The following is an 18,568-nucleotide window of genomic DNA, read 5'->3' on the forward strand; positions in this document are numbered from 1 at the left end:
TTTTTCCAGCTCTCTTCAATCTAGACCAGAGGAGGCCAGCAAAATTGGTTCAATCAGATTAAACTGAGGCAAAGCTTAATAATGGGCTGTTTCGGGTTTCATATTTTGAGCCTTGTTTTTGTCTGATGTATCCAGCAGTCACTGCCAAAAAATCTGATTTGCAGGTACTAATAGGATAAAACCATGTTGACTGTTGCCTGTGTCTGAATGACAGGCTGTTTACAAAAGACATTGAAAGAAATGTGCTTGTCTGTGGTGGCCTAACATAAATGCAAGGTTCTCAATATCTGCAGTCTTTTATTCCTATGCACCTAGGTCATTAACCTGATGAAATTAAAAGATGCCTGGATAGTAAAAACAAAGGGTCTTCAGCTTTATTCTGGATTTTTCATTTCCTTTGCCATTCTGATTTCATACACCTTCATGACAGAAATGTCAAATATTAGTTTAAAAATTGCAAGGCTAAAAATGATACTTCCAATTCCCTTATTTGCAAGCTCAATTAATAACATTTCTTTCAAGGTCTACTATTTTATCGGTAGTGTAATTTGGAAAAAACCCTCAATGCCTCACAATTATTTTTCTCAGAAATACTTACTTTCCTGGTAAATCCTAATTTTATAAAGGTGTGTTTGAACAATACATCATTTAAGGGCAGTCTGAACTGTTGCCTGATATTCTGGGTTCCAGCTCAAAGTAAACAAAGAATTGATAAAACAGAACATGCTTTGTGCCTGGCTAGAAGTTTCTTTTTTCTTGAGAGCTGAAGCCTGTCTACATTCAACATTCAACAGTATTTAACAGTGTTTTTCTTCACCCTAAGTATTTTCCTTTCCCCTTTTTTCCCTTCCCAGTTTTAACAAAGGCCAATTTGTAAAGTCCTTTGATACTTTAAATGATAGATCGGTAAAGGTAAATATTTGAAGTGCTGAAAACAGACTCTGGATACACTTTCAGGTACATGTATGTATCAGCGGTAACACTTTTTCAGACATTACCAGTGGTGCAAGTATGTCAGCATTCTCCAGTGCTCAGTACCAGTAAGATATTGATTGCAATAATACTGTAACAGTAAGGAATTTCCAGACAGCCAATGAGGGACAGGCAGACTCAGGAATATCCGGGTTATTCACAGTTAATGTGCATGGTCTGAAGTCACTGTCTTTTCCCAGGGGGCCAAAGCCAGGTGTGAGAGAGAGAAGGAGTGGGCGTGCAACAGACAGACACTAAGCCACTGAAATTCAATTTATTATGTTCTCTTATTATTTTAGTTTCATGTTCTGCGCCAGAAACCCATGGAGGTGAACTGCTGAGGATTTTATTTCTTTTGACGTTTTGACATTACGAAAAAAATGTCTATTCACTCATTCCCAATTCCTACTCATTGCAGAAATGTTATTTCACTCATTCCCACAGAACATTATGACTGTCCCTTCTGGTCTCCCATCTGATCAGTCCTGAGCGAGCTTACAAATGCCTTGTGACAATTTTCCAGCTGCTTCTTATTTAGCTACCGTAACTGCAGTCGCTAAGACAATCTTTTGTGTGAGGATGGGGTTCGGTGAGTCATTGACTTACTGGCAGGAATTAAACCAGCAAGCATTAAAGTCTACTTGCACCACTGGACATTACAGTACACGCACAATACCAATAATTCACAATCATATAGCTGCTGATTAATTTATTAACTATTTACTGTATGTGTAAATATACCATAAATAGCCTATATTTGAAATGCTATCAGTCTACTTTTATGTTGAAGTGTGCCAGACTACTTGGTATAGAACCTATGTGAGGAATATTTTCAACTTGTGATGTTCTGAGGAACGTCAAAACCACCAGCCTACTACATTTTTCAATCTCACCAAGAGTGTACCCTCAGATTAAATCACCCCATCCCATGTTGTCCCTCGAGCTGAGTCATACTGTCTGTCTGCTGTATCGGTCTTCATTCGAAATCAGCACAGCAGATCCCCTGGCATACCTGAATTTGAGCCTCCAGCTGGTCTATCGTGAGCCAGCCGGCGCCTTCACACCGAGTTGTTCCTGCAGTTAAGGCGCAGCGAGGTTTTGGACACCTCCGTGTGCATGGTGGAGAGGGGGAAGTGCTCGTAGTCGTCCTCCACCGGGCTGCAGCGGCAGTGCAGCACCACGGCCTTCACCTCCTTCTTGAAGTTGCTGTTGAGGAAGCCGTAGATGACGGGGTTGACGCAGGTGGAGGCCATGGCCAGCAGGTGGCAGAGCGAGAAGACCAGGTCGTGGTGGTAGAGGAGCGCCTCGTGGTGCCAGTCGGCCACCGCGTTGAAGGTGTTGAGGGGCAGCCAGCAGATGGCGAAGGTGGTGACCAGGGCCGCCAGCATGACGTTGATGCGCTTGCTGTGGCTCATGCGCCGGTTCTCCTCGCAGGTGCGGTCCAGCATGTCCCGCCGCCGGCGGAGCCGCACGAAGATGCGCAGGTAGCAGACGAGCACGAAGAGCAGCGGGGCGCAGTACTGGAAGAGCAGCAGCCAGGTGGTGTAGGCCAGCTTGTGGGGCTGGGAGGGCCAGTTCTCCGTGCACGCCTCCTTGTCCCTCAGCGGGAGGGGCAGGCTCTTGTAGGGCTCATTCGTCAGCATGTGGAAGGCCAGGAAGGGCAGGGAGGTGAAGCAGGCCAGCATCCAGATGACCACCACCGCCAGGTAGGCCTGGGGGGCCGTGGGCTTCCAGCCCCCGGGGTTGATGATGAGCTGGTGGCGCTCCAGGGCGATCAGCACCAGGGACAGGATGGAGACCGTCACCGACATGCACTGGACGAAGGGCATCAGCCGGCACAGCACGCCCCCGAAGATCCAGTGGTCCATCAGGGTGTAGACCACGGTGATGGGCAGGCAGAAGATGCACACCATGATGTCGGAGATGGAGAGGTTGGTGATGAGGATGCTGGTGACGTTGGCCTTCTCCTTCTGCCGGGCGATGACGCAGATCAGGCACACGTTGCCCACCAGTCCCAGCACCATCACCACGCCGTAGGAGACCGCCAGGAACAGGGTGAGACCCATGGATATGTGGCAGGACCCCTCCAGCAGGCAGGACTCGTTGCCTCCATAGTCGAAGGGGGCCGCCCTGCTCCCATTCATGGCACCCGATGGGGAGTGTCAGAGGCAGAGAAAGGCATCGGTCTTCTCAGCGACATGTGCACATAGGCAAAACTGCAAACCAGAAGCATCCACAAGCATCTGTTAACAGAAAAGAAAAAGTCATTTGTAAGCAATGTCTGGTATTTGAGGTTTGCCCTTACCAAAGTACTGCATAGAGTAGATCCGGGCTACTCAACCAAGGGCTATAAAGGCCACAGTGTCTGCAGGCTTTTGTTCAAGCCAGGAACCCAACTATTCGCTGTCTCAATCGAGTGAAATATCCTGAATTACGGGCCTCCAAAGAGCCCTGCTGAGCTGCCCTGATCCTGGAAAAGGCCATGAGCAGTCTTAAATTGAGATGTCTGATAAGTATTTCAGCCTCTGAGGAAATAGTCTTAGTAGGGAGGGACTTCAGAAATGAGCACTCCCTGTATCACTTTATATCAAATTAAATTGCTGTTAATTTATTCTGAAATGATTTCAGCTGTGATTTTTCTGCTGTGGTCTACTTCAATACAATAGTGTTCTGATTTTGCAACTGATGAGAACTTGGGGGAAACTTTTAATTAGGCACCATAATCTGGCATAATTTCCAGATTACTGAAATACATTTCAAGCATTAAATAAGAGTATATTTTATTTTAAGGGTGAAATAAAGCATTACATTTATTTTTAGAACTTTACTGTTTGTACACTATTGCCAGTGTACTTAATGAGAACAGTGGACATGCATAGACATGCACCACCAATAATGGGTGGTAACTGTAAAATGACTATAAGAAGTTTACATAATGCAACACACTTGTCTGTATTCAGATAATATAATGAAAGCATTATCATCTGTAGACATATATCAAGACTAAAACCCAAAATTCAAAAATGGCTAGAATGATCCTTTCAACATTTTATATATATATATATATATATATATATATATATATATATATATATATATATATATATGTATATATATAAAAACAGTTTAGGGCTTTGATCCCCATTGCCAGGCGACTGGACAAAAACACAGGCCCCAGACGGTTTGGTCAACGGTCGTTTATTCCCCCCACTCCAGGATAATGTAGAGCAGATAAAATAAACAGGTTCACTTCACAAATTAACCAAAAAAAAAAAAAACCAAACACTGCCCTGCTTAGTGGCAGTTTAACTACATGGTAAGACAATGCCTGTCAAGCCAAAGCTGCTGCTGCCGCACGTCTTACCAGCTCCTAGGCAATGGGAGACAGCTAAAAGGAGTGACAGCAGCCAAAACGCAGCACCCCTGCCTGTGTTACAATCCTCTATTAAAATGTTAAATGTTCAACACACTGTAAATCATCAAGCCCACCTGCTTAGCTACACGTGACAAGCATTTGTTTCAGGGCAAATTCGTAATTGTTTACTGTGATATGCATATTTAACAAGCTCAAAAGCCCGAAGAGTTAACAACAAACAGGCAATTTGTCACTGACTCTTCAGTATTTAATTGTTCCCCGGCTTCCAAAGCTGCATGCCTTGGCGTCCAACTGCATGTTGTGATTTAAGTCATGTAGTTGTACAGAATCCCAGAAAGCAGCAGTTCCTTTGAACTGCATATGCCAAATGACATTAACATTTTGTTTCCAGGCAAAGTCTAAAACTGTCCAAAATCCTCCAAACTCCAGAGGCTGATTTACCCATTTTCAATGTGCAGTGCACCATACACCACTCTTGCGACAAAGTATGCCTGCCATACGCACTGCTGTGCGTCTCTAGCCTACTTTTTGCACCTCTTTCTTCTGCTCCTACGCTCTCGTTCCTGAGGTGGCCCACTACGTCACTGTTAGCAACAGCATAGCAAGCCTACCAGCAAGAATGTCCAGGTCCAGCTGTCGTAACACGGCAACCGTGACTATAGTCTCTCTGAATTGTGCAACATACAATGCCTGGAAAGGTTGCGGGTCTTATTTGGGTTCGCTGGTGAGCTCGAGCAAAAGCACATTTTATCCCTCAAATGTCAGCCACAAAAGCGTAATGCTAAATACAGTGTACATTTTTCAAAAGAGCAGTGAGAAAGGAACTAATCTTATGTCTACACGTTAAAAGGGGACGATAAATGTCAGGGGGTGCTCAGATGGGTTTCCTGTAGACAGATGCTGGTATTTGTCACTGCCTGTATTTGGGGCGAATGCGGCGGGAGGGGGCGGCAAACTGGAGAGACACTAATTACACACTGAGGCTTTCATCCAAAAAAATGATTTCTTAGCTCTGTGTCATGAATAAAGATAATGCTTTTGAAATTATCATTACTTTTCAGGTAATTAATTTAAACTGATGTTTAAATGCATGAGGAGAAAAAACAAAATCCAAAATAATTGGGGGAGGGGGGGTGAAGGTGTTCTCTTTATTGAAATTCATTTCATTATTTCATGCAATCACAAGAGCCAACAACCTGGACAAGCATCTTGACGATGCACAGGTTTACACGGATTTAAAAGACTTCAAACCATACCTTTTGCTCAAACATGACTAAGCTGTTTGAAGATGCCTAGTGAATGCAACCCTCAGACACCTGTGAAACCATAATTTCTATTAAAAAAAAAAATGGGCATATGCTCCGTTTACTGTGAAACATGACATTTACAAAACCAGCAGTCTGTGAAGTCTAACACATAAGAGAACAGAACAGTGAAATGTCTATGCCACTTTATCACAGAATTGATGCTCTAGAGAACAGGGTTATCGGTTTGTGTCAAAGAGGTGTAGCATAATCAAATACCATGTCTTTTTGTGTTTATCTTTCCTTGACATGCTCCAAATAGCAGAAAGGTAGCGTTAATGTACACTTTATTTTTTATACATATCAGAACACTGTGCACAGCAGTTACATGGTTGAGTAACTATCAAACCTTATACTGTAGTGTTTTATGATTAAGTAATTATCTTTCCACCACAGTGGTTCATGGACTTGTGGGTTTGGCTCCAGGTTGTAATCGGCAAATTGGTGGTTCAATCCCTAACCCAGTTATGTGAGTTTTGGATCAGGGATTGGTGAAATGGCTTTGTGGCAGGCTGGCATCTCCTCTAGGGGAAATGAACTTGTAGATCGGTCTGCTCTGCACCACATAAATCACCAAAAGATTAAAAATCAATGAGTATCCAATCTTAGAAACACACCCCCCCCCCCCCCCCCCCCCCCCATTCTTCCCAACCGCAGATAGTAATTGTTTCTGTCACTTTCTCAAAGCAAGGACATATTTCAATGGTCTTATCCACCCACAAAAAGCTATCCTGAAAGAACCTACCACCCACTTTACAACTTTTTAAATTACAATCTGTTGGAAAATTTAACAAGAAAAACTTTAAGACTGTGCTTGTGGGGCAGAATTTTGCTTGTTGGTTAAAGGTCTTTGCTGTTAATCTGGGCTGTGGTGTTCCTGTCGCACTTAACTTCACTGTTGGGGTTGGATATGCTGTAGGCCAAACCACAGGGGCCTTCAGTAGTAAACAGAACTGGAGCACGCTGGCAAGAAGATAACTGGACTGACTAGGCTTTCTGTACTTGAAAACCAACAGAACACCCTTAGCATTGGTGTTAACATAGCTACTCATTCTACAGGTGCCCAAGTGTGAAAAAAGAAATTTGTTCTGAGAGAATTCACTCTGAATTAATTAAACAGGGGGGCCAGAGTGGCTCAGTTCATTAAGGCACAGAGCCTTCAAGACTTAAGCCAAAGGCTGGGGTGTATCATTAGACAGTGACCCAGACTGGCCTGGTTCTGCCAGGGGGGCTCTGGGTGGATTTCATGGGCCAGGGTCGACTGGTCCCCCCGCTCACTTGAAAGGCGCCAATTAGGAGACACCTGCAAGTCACTTGGCTGATGTGAGGGGAAATGCACTTATGCATGTGGTGCACTGCGGGATTTGTAGCATGGAAAACAGCTGCACGTGAGTGCACCTAACCACGCAGGCCTGCGCTGATGCCCCCGCCAGGCCAATTAAACACAGCGTGTGTCCTCACAACCGAAGCAGGCAGAACTGAAGTGAACCTGTCTGTCTGACAGGACCGTTAGCATGCGCAGGACAGCAGCGCTCTTCACAGCAGCTGGAAGAGCTTAGCTGGAAAAACAGATCAGTGTCTGACATGTTTATGAGCAGATGAGTGATAGGCACAATCAGGCTTAACAATTCACCAGAGCAATACTGACAAGATGACAGGCCCAGCACGTTCACCAACATTTAGAAGTTTTTTTTTTTGTTTATTGGCTAGACGACCAAATTAGCCTAGACGTATTCATGGTATAACAGGGATAAATGTCTTGCTTCCCTTTTCTGGAGAAAATACAGATTTAGGCAAACTGTCAGAAGGGAAAAGCTCATCAGAATGGAAAGCCACATGCAAAAGTCAGTATGTATTTAAAATATCTATCATTGCATTCAAAGCACTCATCATAGTATTTTCCTGGAATTCATGCTAGAGCGGGTTGCAAAAAATCAGTTGTACCCATACAAGCAATGTAGATGACTCACATTGTTGTTCATCGATTAGTTTATGGCTGAGAAGAGTGATTATCGATTAATTGTCATTGATGGAGGATGAAATATTGTAATGTTAACAAGTGTTTTTTTTACCTTTTGATATGATTTTGCCAATAAAAATGAACCAATCACATTAATCACAAAGATTAAACAATATAACAACAGAAAATCAGAAGCAAATGAAGTCTGATTGATATTTTTCCCCAAAACTATCATTTTAGCACAGTTCTTAGTGCACTTTTTGTTAACGCAAGCTGTCATCATGCTTCCTCACAACAAGCCCCATCCAAAATAGTCTATCTGGTTTCAAAATACAGATGAATAAGAAACTGCATTTATTTAATAAGGTGTCTACATTTGCAAATGCATTCTAGCATAACACCACTGCATGTGTTTAACATAATGAGGTGCTTCTACTAAGTAATGAATCAGACTGTTTAAAAACCATGGCTTTTCTGTATGAATGTCTTCATAATTAATATAACATGCATTTTGCCATTTTGCCACATTAGCCAAATTTCACATGCAGTTGCAAGTAAAAGGTGTCAATATTTTTGCTTTCCATGGCCTCGATCAATTATATACTTTGTGCTATAAATCAAAAGGTACACAAGTGTTTCTTTTTTGTTAAAAAAAACACTTTTTAATGGCTCAGCAGTCAAATCTAACAAAGTAGTTTTGTGATGAAGAACACAAAGGCCTTATCATGGATGTTTTTTTTCTCTTTTTGCCATAAAATGTCTCCATGTGCCTCAGATATTAAAATAAGTAATCAAATAACCAAACCAAGGGTGTCAGTTATAAAGATCCAGGGACGCAAGTAAATGGTTACCAAGGAACTGCAATTCAACTGGAGCCACGTTATAGTATAATAACGAACAGGACCTCAATAACACTGATTTTCTTTGTACAATACACATATATATGCTGTAATAAATAAAAGTATACAACATATACAATATTAAAATCTTTTCTGTTTAATCAGGAGTATGAATAAAAACGGAGAGCATCATACATAAAAATATTAACACTTGTGTAGTAACACTTTCCCAGGAAAACTTTGCCCCACTCAGTAATAACAAAGATATATATATATATACAGGGAGCCAGACACTTTAAACCATTAAATCAGGGTAATGACCCAGTCACAGTCTTGTGTCCCATGGAGTTACTGATACATTTGGCTATAGACTAGAATGTAACCCCAACTTCACCCTTGTAAGAACCTGCTGAGCAAATATGCAACCTATGTCTATTATCGCCATACTGTGAATCGTAAACATCAGAAATGACCTGTTTTCCTTCTAGAGTCACATAACACCAAAACGAACATAATGAATGAATGAATGCCTACTAGCATTGACAGAAAATCACCTTCAGAACTACACTATATGGCCAAAAGTATGTGGAAACCTGACCATCACACCTATATGAGTTTACTGGACATCCCATTCCAAAACCATAAGCATTAATATGCAGTTGCCTCCCCCCCTTTGCAGCTATAACAGTTTCTACTCTTCTGGAAAGGCTTTCGACAAAATTTTGGAGTGTGTCTGTGGAAATTTGTGCCCATTCAGCCAAAATAGCATTTGTGAGGTCAGGCACTGATGTTGGATGAGAAGGCCTGGCTCGCCATTGGCGTTCTAATTCATCCCAAAGGTGTTCAATGGGGTTGAGGTCAGGGCTCTGTGCAGGCAACTGGAGTTCCTCCACACCAAACTCATCAAACCATGTCTTTATGGACGTTGCTTTGTGCACAGGGGCACAGTCATGCTGGAACAGGAAAGGGTCTTCCCCAAACTGTTGCCACAAAGTTGGAAGCATACAATTGTCTAAAATGTCTTTGTATGCTGTAGCATTAATGTTACCCTTCACTGGAACTAAGGGGCCTAGCCCAAACCCTGAAAAACAGCCCCAGACCATTATCCCTCCTCCACCAAACTTTACAGTAGGCACTGTGCATTCCAGTAGGTAGCGCTCTCCTGGCATCTGCCAAACCCAGATTTGTCCATCAGACTGCCAGATAGTGAAGTGTGATTCATCACTCCAGAGAACGCATTTCCACTGCTCCAGAGTCCATTGGCGGCGTGCTTTGCACCGCTCCAGCCATCACTTGGCATTGCACATAGTGATGTTGGGCTTGTGAGCAGCTGCTCGGCCATGGAAACCCATTTCATGAAGCTCCTGACGCACAGTTCTTGTGCTGATGTTGCAGCCAGAGACAGTCTGGAACTCTATAGTGAGTGATTCAACAGAGGATGAGCGTTTTTTATGTGCTACGTACTTCAGCAGTCTGTCTGGTCTACGGCTTTGTGGCTGAGCTGTTGTTGCTCCTAGACGCTTCCGTAATAGCACTTACAGTTGACCAGGGCAGATCTAGCAGGGCAGAAATTTCGCAAACTGTCTTGTGGCAAAGATGGCATCCTATGACAGTGCCACGTTTAAAGTCACTGAGCTCTCCAGTACGACCCATTCTATTTCCAAGGTTTGTCTATGGAGATGGCGTGGCTATGTGCTTGATTTTATGCACCTGTTAACAATCGGTGTGGCTGAAACACCTGAACTCAATAATTACGAGGGGTGTCCACATACTTTTGGCCATATAGTGTATGTGCCATATGCTGCTAAAATGTTCTTAACATGCAATTTCTGTGTGAAACCCAAAAACACGTATGCCTGTAAATTAAAAATCCTTGTGGTACCCTGCCCACTTCTGGACTGTGAGTCATTTTGTATAATGTAGCCATGAAAACCAATGCTGAATTTTCAAGTGCAAAATCTCAACAGTACACCATGCACAAGTTGGGTAACCTCCTTCCTGATACAGATAGTTATACTGTATATGCATATATACTGTATGTGATCATAGAGCAACTCTGTGGTGTAGTGGTCCAGGAAATCAGGTTGTGATTAGGAGGTTCAGACGGGGTATTGCTGCTGTATCCCCAGTAAAAGCACTTAACCTTCAGTAAGTATCCAGTTTACTGTATATGAGCACCATGTTGACAGTGTAAGTAGTGTAAGCCACCCTGGATAATAGGTGGTAATCATATACATATAAAATCAATACAGCTCTCTCACTGACAGACATGCCTAGACATGACACTCATACAATGCATATTTGTGTGTTGTGTTTTGGCTTCTGTTTTTGTTTCTTTATTTCTTTTTTGCTTAAAATGTAATTCTATTTGATTCACAACCAAGATGCACAGAAATTAACTAAATAAATGTTTCTGGATCTTACTATACATTTGAATAATGGCAGTTGTTCATTGCAGGCTTATGCACATTACTGACACTCCTGCGTAATCTTCATCAGGGCCTTTTCATCCAGCTGACATCACTGTGATGTCTCATTTCTCAAGATCATGCCTGGACCTGACATAGTCACATAGTTTTGCATTGGCCATGACATCCCAGATGACATCACAGACCAGGAGAGTGAATCTGTCATCAGACTTGGACCCCTCAATCTTGCACACTTCCAGTTCTGGAGACACCGGCTTGCCCCAATTAATTGTGTTGGTCTGTTGTCAGTTTGAATTAGAGGTTGCAGGCAAGCATAAGCTAATTGGCTGTCGACTTCTGCGTGCATCAGTGTTACATCAAGAACCAATGTTTGAAAACTGTGGCAAATACTAGCTGACTAGTGACTACTGAATCGAATTTCACACAAAAATCTTTAGAATATACACATCTAGGGACAACAGCAGCAGAATAATTATGGCCCCACAACAACTCCTTTGTGGCTACTGGTCCTCATAGATTTTACTAATCTCCCTCTTCCCAAAGTGGCTGTAACCGCCCACCTGCATTTTTTTTTTTGCTGGTCCATGAGGATTTTTACCTCTCAAACAAATGGAAAGCCCTCTATCTGCTAATACCCCCAGTGACCATGCCCCTGGGCTGTTTCCCTTTGCTGTGTTTTCTTCTGTTCGGCTGGGTAATTGGAAAACGTTTCTGAGAAGTTGCTTTTTAAAAGGGGACTCATTTTATTTATTTATTTTAGTCTGAATGGCTTAAACTCAATACAAAGGGGACTCATCCTCCCCATTTAATTACATTCCCAAAGAAAGGTTAGCCCTCATTTGAAAACACATTAAATCAGTGTTTCAGTTTCATCTTTTTATCTTTGGTTCGTACACCACCAATTCTACAAAAACAGAACTTAAAAAAGTTTTTTTTTTTCTTAACTAGCTATGCTAAGCCTGTAAATATTCAGCAGTCTATGCAACAGATAAGCAACCCATTGCCATGTGTAATGACATGTCTGGGTAAAGGCCCCAGGACCAAGATGTCTGGAGGTAAAACCATTGTCTTTTGGACAGCTAACATTGTGTTCCATTTGAAATAGTATAGCTTTTTTGTCGTCCATTTAAAGTTGCAGATGCAGTGTCCTTAAACCTTGTGCTACAGCCTGAAATGCATGAGACAGTTTGTTGCCAGACTCTGACACATGGCACATGATGTAATCGCATTATGTGGCGGGACACTGACAGCCGATCCTCTGCCTCCTCCTGCTGCCCTAAGCACCTAGGCCACTTCCTGTGTCTTCACCACTCTCACAGGAAGTATTTGGGCTTAGCTAACCCCTTGTCAAGTCCCTTCGAAAACTACAGCCAGAAATACTATTCACAACCACAACCTCCGCTGACTTTCTCTCTGCTCCGTTAGCTACTGTGTTCGAAAAGACAGCTGGAGATTTACAGTACTTCTTAAGCAGCTTATCCTGGGGAAAATGAAGACTACTTTCGCGGAAAAGAGTGCAACTGGAATTTAAGGGGCATCAAAAGCAACTCAGAAAGTATATGATGTTGCTGGACAATTTTGTGTTTGTGTGTGTGGGTGTGTGTGTGGCCAAAGAAACCATCTTTGGCAAAATGCCCATTGTATAAAAGCTGTCCCCCAGGGGTATATCAAATCCAGATAGTATGATGACACATTGGGAAGAACAAATATGGACTTTCATTTAACAAAACAATAAGAGCAAACTGATTCATACAAATTTTCATCTGAATGTCACAAAGCACAGCTTTCATGTACAATGCTGTATGATAAATAATATGGACAAGTAATGCTGTATGACAATTTTCAGAAATCATTCTTCACTATAAGTTCTTAATTTGATGAAATGGGCTTCAACACTGTGTATATTGCTCATCAGCATGGAAGAAGGTATTCCCATTTTTATAATCATAAACATTCTTATAATCCATGAGTGACACTATACATGTTTGCAATGATACAAAAACATTGTTGGAATGTTTACAAGGGTTATATTTCATGTTTTAAATTAGAGAGACCTGAACAGTTAGCTGTTACCGACGGAAAAACAAGAAATCAAATTCTACTCTTCTTCTATCTTTTCTCCTTGAACGACACACATTAATGGGATTGAATCCTTCAAGCTCTGCAGGGACAAGAAGTTCTATGCTTCTCTGGAGACATGCTGTAGTTTAATCAGCTAACAAAGACTCACAAAAGCAGATCTTCAAAACAACAAGCCAGAAAGAGAATCATTGTTAAGACAGTCAAATACAAATATCTTTGAACAAACAATCTGTTGGCTTTACCTCACACAATCCTGGTTAGGAAAAATAAAGATGGATAAAAAGTCTACCCTTCAACTACTACTACTACAACTTACTATCAATTTATCATCATCTTAAATTATGATCTTCATACTGTTGGATGACATGAATACCAATAATATAGTTGGCATTCACAGAATATTTTATCTTATCTACAACTTAATAGAATGTGATGTAATTTAAATTACTGCCATAAAGCAGTTTGTATTGGATTATTTTAAAAATGTATTAGTCATCCACTAATGTACTTAGCAGACCCACAGATAGAGCACATTTCATATCCTCTGACATTTGTGTGATTTTTTTATTGCCACTTGGTATAAAACTAATGAAAGATTAAGAGAATTCAGAGAAAATACATGGGCTAGTTTGTATTATTTTTATTAAGGCTTTTTTTTATTAAGTGTGTCTGTAGTGTTTGTGAAAAGCATCTTTGACAAAATACCTATTGTTCAAAAGCTGTCCCCTAGGTGTCACCCCAAGTATTATCCAAAGTGTATCTGAGGATATCACAGATTTCTTCAGCGGTTGTGTTTAATGTATAATGCAATTGCATCGCAATTAGTCAAATGCATTCATTTAAATGGGTCATCTGACAGTTTTAGGCATGTACCACAAATGTAAAGTAGAATCAGTCTTATGTGTGCTAACAAAAAAATTATTCATCTATTTCTAATTGTGAAATATTACAAATATTATATATAATTTGTGCATATTCACATATTTATTGTGTCATAAATTTGTACTGAAAACAGTCACATTGCAATCTTGAAATAATTCAGTTATTTTTATTATTCAGTTATAATTCAGTTATTTTCAGTTATTGTTCTCATAAAGTCAGATGTGTTGGTCCCTCAGTGCACTTCCTGCCCTGACTGGCATGTTATTACCCCAATGAAACGCTTATTACCTGTTTATTACTTGTTTACTGGCAGCTGAAAGTAAGTGGTGACATGGTGAACAGTAATGTTCTTGCTACTTAAATGCATCTGTTAATTGGTGTTAAATGTTTATTTACTTGTTTGGTCTTTGTCGATATTGCCGTATGTGTTCAGTGCCAGTGCTGCATTCATTTCCATTTACCATTGATTTTTAACGTGGTTATATTGCTCTTTGCTCTTGGGGCCAGATAAAATGGAAATGATCACCGGCCTGCCAACCTTAAATGGCAAATCTTGTCCTCATCGTTTTGTGTCGTCTGCAATCAAAAAGCCTTGCCCAGCATCGTGCCGGTAAGGCAGGTCAGTCTGGGGGTCAGATTTTAATGTAATTTCACTTGTGCATGCTGCGCTGCAGCACAGGATCAGACGACTGTGTGCCTCAAGTGCCACCAACCCTAATAGGGGGCTGATACAATCTGAAAGCAATTGCATAAATAATAAGTAATAAGGCTTTTCAGTTGTACTCTTCTGGAAACTTCCCTGCAACAGTTTCCTTTTTATGCTTTCTGAAATAAAACACAAAAAGAAGGTCCTGTGAGTTACCACCAAAAGCATTTGAAAATATTTGCAAAACTTTTGCAAAGCATTTAGGCTCAATGGGCTCCTACATCTCTAAAGGCCTTCTCAGCCCTGGTGCCAGAGGGCTACGGTGTCTGCTTTGCTCTCAATCAGCTGATGTAATTAACCACTGCCTTGATTGAAGCAATTTAGCATCCCTACCCAGTTTCCAAGAGTGTCATTGCTTTAAGGGAAGCTGGGAAAAGTGCTGTCTTGCAGCCCTCTGGGGGCTCAGCAGAACAGCCCCTCTATGAAGCCATCAGATCCTCAGACTTTGAAATCACCGTAGCTTGAATTAATTTACAGACCAATAATTTAATGATTAATTATCGTTTTTTTTAAAGCAGATACTCTTATCCAGAGCAACGTACATAGGTTCAATTTTTTTACGTTACCATTTACACAGCTGGATATTTACTGAGGAAATTGTGGGCTAAGGACCTTGTCCAAGGGTACAGCAGCAGTGCCCCAGCAGGGAATCGACCCAGCAAGGCCTGCTCCTTACCACTACGCTACACTGCCACCCCTAATGTGCTGGCCTAATTGCAGATGCTTACAGCAGCAGGATGCAACCATTCAATGGGGCATTTAGGTCATGAGACAGGGGGTATCTTGTTCATTTGTGGCCAACTGATGTTGAGAAATAGAAATAAAAGCAAAAGCATGATGCCTGTTGTGCACTTTAAAGCCAGGCCTGAACCTTTAACATGGATAACATACGGGTAACATAAGGCTCGCAGACCAGCCTCTGGCCTCTGCTTAGGATGAGGTCATGAACCCGACATAACCATCTGAACATTATCAGAAAGTTCCGTCCAGCTACTGTGCCAATGTTCCAAGGAGTCGCTTTTGAATGTTATATCGGGTGGGGAGGGCTTGCGGGCTTGAAGTGAAGGCCATGACCCCCAGACTGGGAAGATTGTACCTGGTGGAGAGCCATTATTCTGCCAGTTTTTTTTTTTCTTTTTTAGATGATTTTCAACCCAGCGATGGATTAACTCTTGGAATAAGCAACAGCTGAAGCTCCCTTCCAGATAGTGGACCTCAAGTAATCATTTTGTAAAGAAGTAGAAAGCGTTTGACATCGCATTTCCCATACCATGCCATACGGTTCGAAGGACAAAGAAAGGACATGCTAATTGAGCTTGTTTTCCTTTTAGAAATGCGAACACTTCATGTGCTTCCTCTCTTGCATGTGAGGATATCAGACCTGAACCACATTAGAGGTTCTTATTATTCCACCTTGGAATGAATACCAGCTCTCTGCTCATTAGTGAGTGTTAAATATATCCATTGCATCTCACTTGAAGAAGAAGAGCACCTCCCTTTCACTGATGTTTTCTTTCAAACCTGACAGAGCGAAGGCAATAATGCAGAATGAGAAGAAGGCATGAGTTGCATGAATTCCCTCAATCATTAAATAAGAGCATAAATCCTCCATTGGCACCGACAGGAGAGGCTTTTAGATCAGGTTTCTGCATCTAACAAACGTTCTTTTACATCCGACAAATTAAACTTTAAATGGACACATTCATGCCCGATTTACAAATTATTTACAGAACAACTACAAAAATACAACCTGACACAAAGACTTTAAATTATGCATGTTCCCAAAAAAGAACTTTGGAATTTATCATGTAGTACTGATAACACCGGTTGCAGTTGCTGATTCACTCAAGATTAGTCATCTCCTCGTGTTACAAAATCATTATTTTTCTGCTGTCTTATAGGCAGAATGGTATGAAGGAAACATTGCCTCTGGCTGAGAGACCTTGCCACGGTGTACATTACATACACACTATAATCGCACTGTTTACATCTGACTTGAACAAGCAACGATTATCATGTACTCCCAAAGACAGGCTCAGCACATTAAGAGACAGTCTGAAGCTCTATAGTGCCTATAGGCTGCAGGCTTTTCAGGTATCTCAGAATCACTTCGCTACTCAATGGCCATTGTCCTCATTTAGGGCCTGCTGATTAATCTCATTGGCTCATTCAGGGTCTGGACAAAAGAGGAAGAGACACAGATAGACGTGATTTTCAATGAATAGGGATACCTCTGATTCAAGCCTTAGCAACCTGCTACGGTTACTGCAATGCTGAGGCCACTCACCAGCCCCTGGGGTGAGCACCTGTCCGCTAAGGTAAGTCTGGTCTCCAGGGTACCACTCATCCTAGCATTGAGTACCGAGATGCCAATCAAAGCAATGGATATAATGGCATTGTAAGGTCATCCATTTCAGGTTGCTAACCATGTTCTCATATACCAGAATGCAAATGAATGACCGGTGAAAAACATGTCACAGACTGTAATAAATTGTAAATAAAGGGTATCTTTCAGTTAAGGGAAGGTAGGGGTCTCCCTGAAGATAATACAGTCAATAACATAAAAGGTCAGGGAATAAATATTTATCTGTAAATCTGGTGAAATACTCCATTAATACACTCACTCCAATAAGATAAAATCTGTAAATAAAATAGACTTTAAAATAATACAAAATATGTAGCTATAGTGCTTTATTTATTTATGAATTTAACCTCCCAACTGATCAAGAAGACTACATAAATTACTACTACATAAAGCTACATAAAATATTAGCTAAGCAACTAACTAGCTTGTTATTTTCAAAAGGTGGAAAACAAGTTTAATATTTGATGTGTAATTTGTCTGATAATCTACTCTACTTGCAATTGAGGCAGCTAGACAACTATAATTTACTAAACTAAATCTATGCCAAGGGAGTGATTGCTCCACCACATATAATGTTAGTTACAAATTACTGTGTTGTACTCTAGTGCAAAAATTTTCCAATGCAAGTTTAGTGGCAAGGTAAATTACATATGTAAGTGGGCAAAATTTGGAGAACATATAAAAGAGATAAGATTACCTGAAGTTAACTTGGAGTGATATCCTCACTGACACCACCAGCACTCCACCAACTAACATTAACATTAAAATAAGAGTCGTGTCCAATATAACCACTAACTCATGGCTGAGCAAAATGGAAGCTCTTTCATTCTTGCACAATCAATCGAAACATCCAAACAAATATAAATCAATAACATCTATTAACTAGCTTTGCAGTAATGCTGCTGTAGATCACCCACAACATGGCCAACTTTAGCTAGCTAGCAAACTCCACTGTGTAGTATTTTCTGTTGCATAGCAACCATTTACCATATTTTTTGTTTCTGCTCCAGGACTATATCCTTTGACAGAAGGATAACATCTAATAAATGAATTAAAATAACTTTGAAATGAAAGATTGTCCTTAAAATTGTTTTGAATATTAAGTCACCATTTTAGATAAGCAATAAGATACTCAAGGCCATGTATATTGTGAATATAGTCACAGTTAAAGGTTTGCCAACACTCTGCTGCACGTTGTGCCTAACAACATCATTTAGCTGTGACTATATTCACGATATACTGAAGCTCCTCATGCCTTATTGCTTTATTCTAATATGTAGCTAACTAGCTAACATTATCACATCACAAAATATCCTAATGATGATAAATGGAACACACGCACCACCAAAAATGAGGACCAGGGAGGTGGAGTAACATTAACATGCCAGTAAACTTGAAGAGTAATGGTGGCTGCAAAGACAGATGAATTCTGACAACTGGGCACAAAGTATGTGCCATTCTTGACTGACATCGACACCCCCACTGACCCCCATGATTCAGAATTCAGTGATTAAGTGATTAATCTCAAGGACTAATATTCCTTCATATCTGTAATTGTGTCTAGGGTTTTCATGTTGCTGGGGAGCCACCGTGTGCAAAGTTGCTTGTCTTAATTACTTCATTAACAATTATTTGCATTTGTAGAAAAACAAG

The 18,568-nt window shown here is 41.0% G+C and overlaps 1 protein-coding gene across 1 annotated transcript; it reads right to left on the minus strand.

The window, feature by feature from the left end:
* Positions 1–2,030: 2,030 nt before the first annotated feature.
* npy4r (neuropeptide Y receptor Y4) lies at positions 2,031–3,116 on the minus strand. The gene has a single exon (XM_036547291.1). It carries the CDS (start codon positions 3,114–3,116, stop codon positions 2,031–2,033), a length of 1,086 nt encoding a protein of 361 aa, XP_036403184.1.
* Between the last annotated feature and the right edge of the window lie 15,452 nt (positions 3,117–18,568).

This window comes from Megalops cyprinoides, chromosome 15 (genome assembly GCF_013368585.1).
Source record: "Megalops cyprinoides isolate fMegCyp1 chromosome 15, fMegCyp1.pri, whole genome shotgun sequence".
Taxonomy (NCBI): domain Eukaryota; kingdom Metazoa; phylum Chordata; class Actinopteri; order Elopiformes; family Megalopidae; genus Megalops; species Megalops cyprinoides.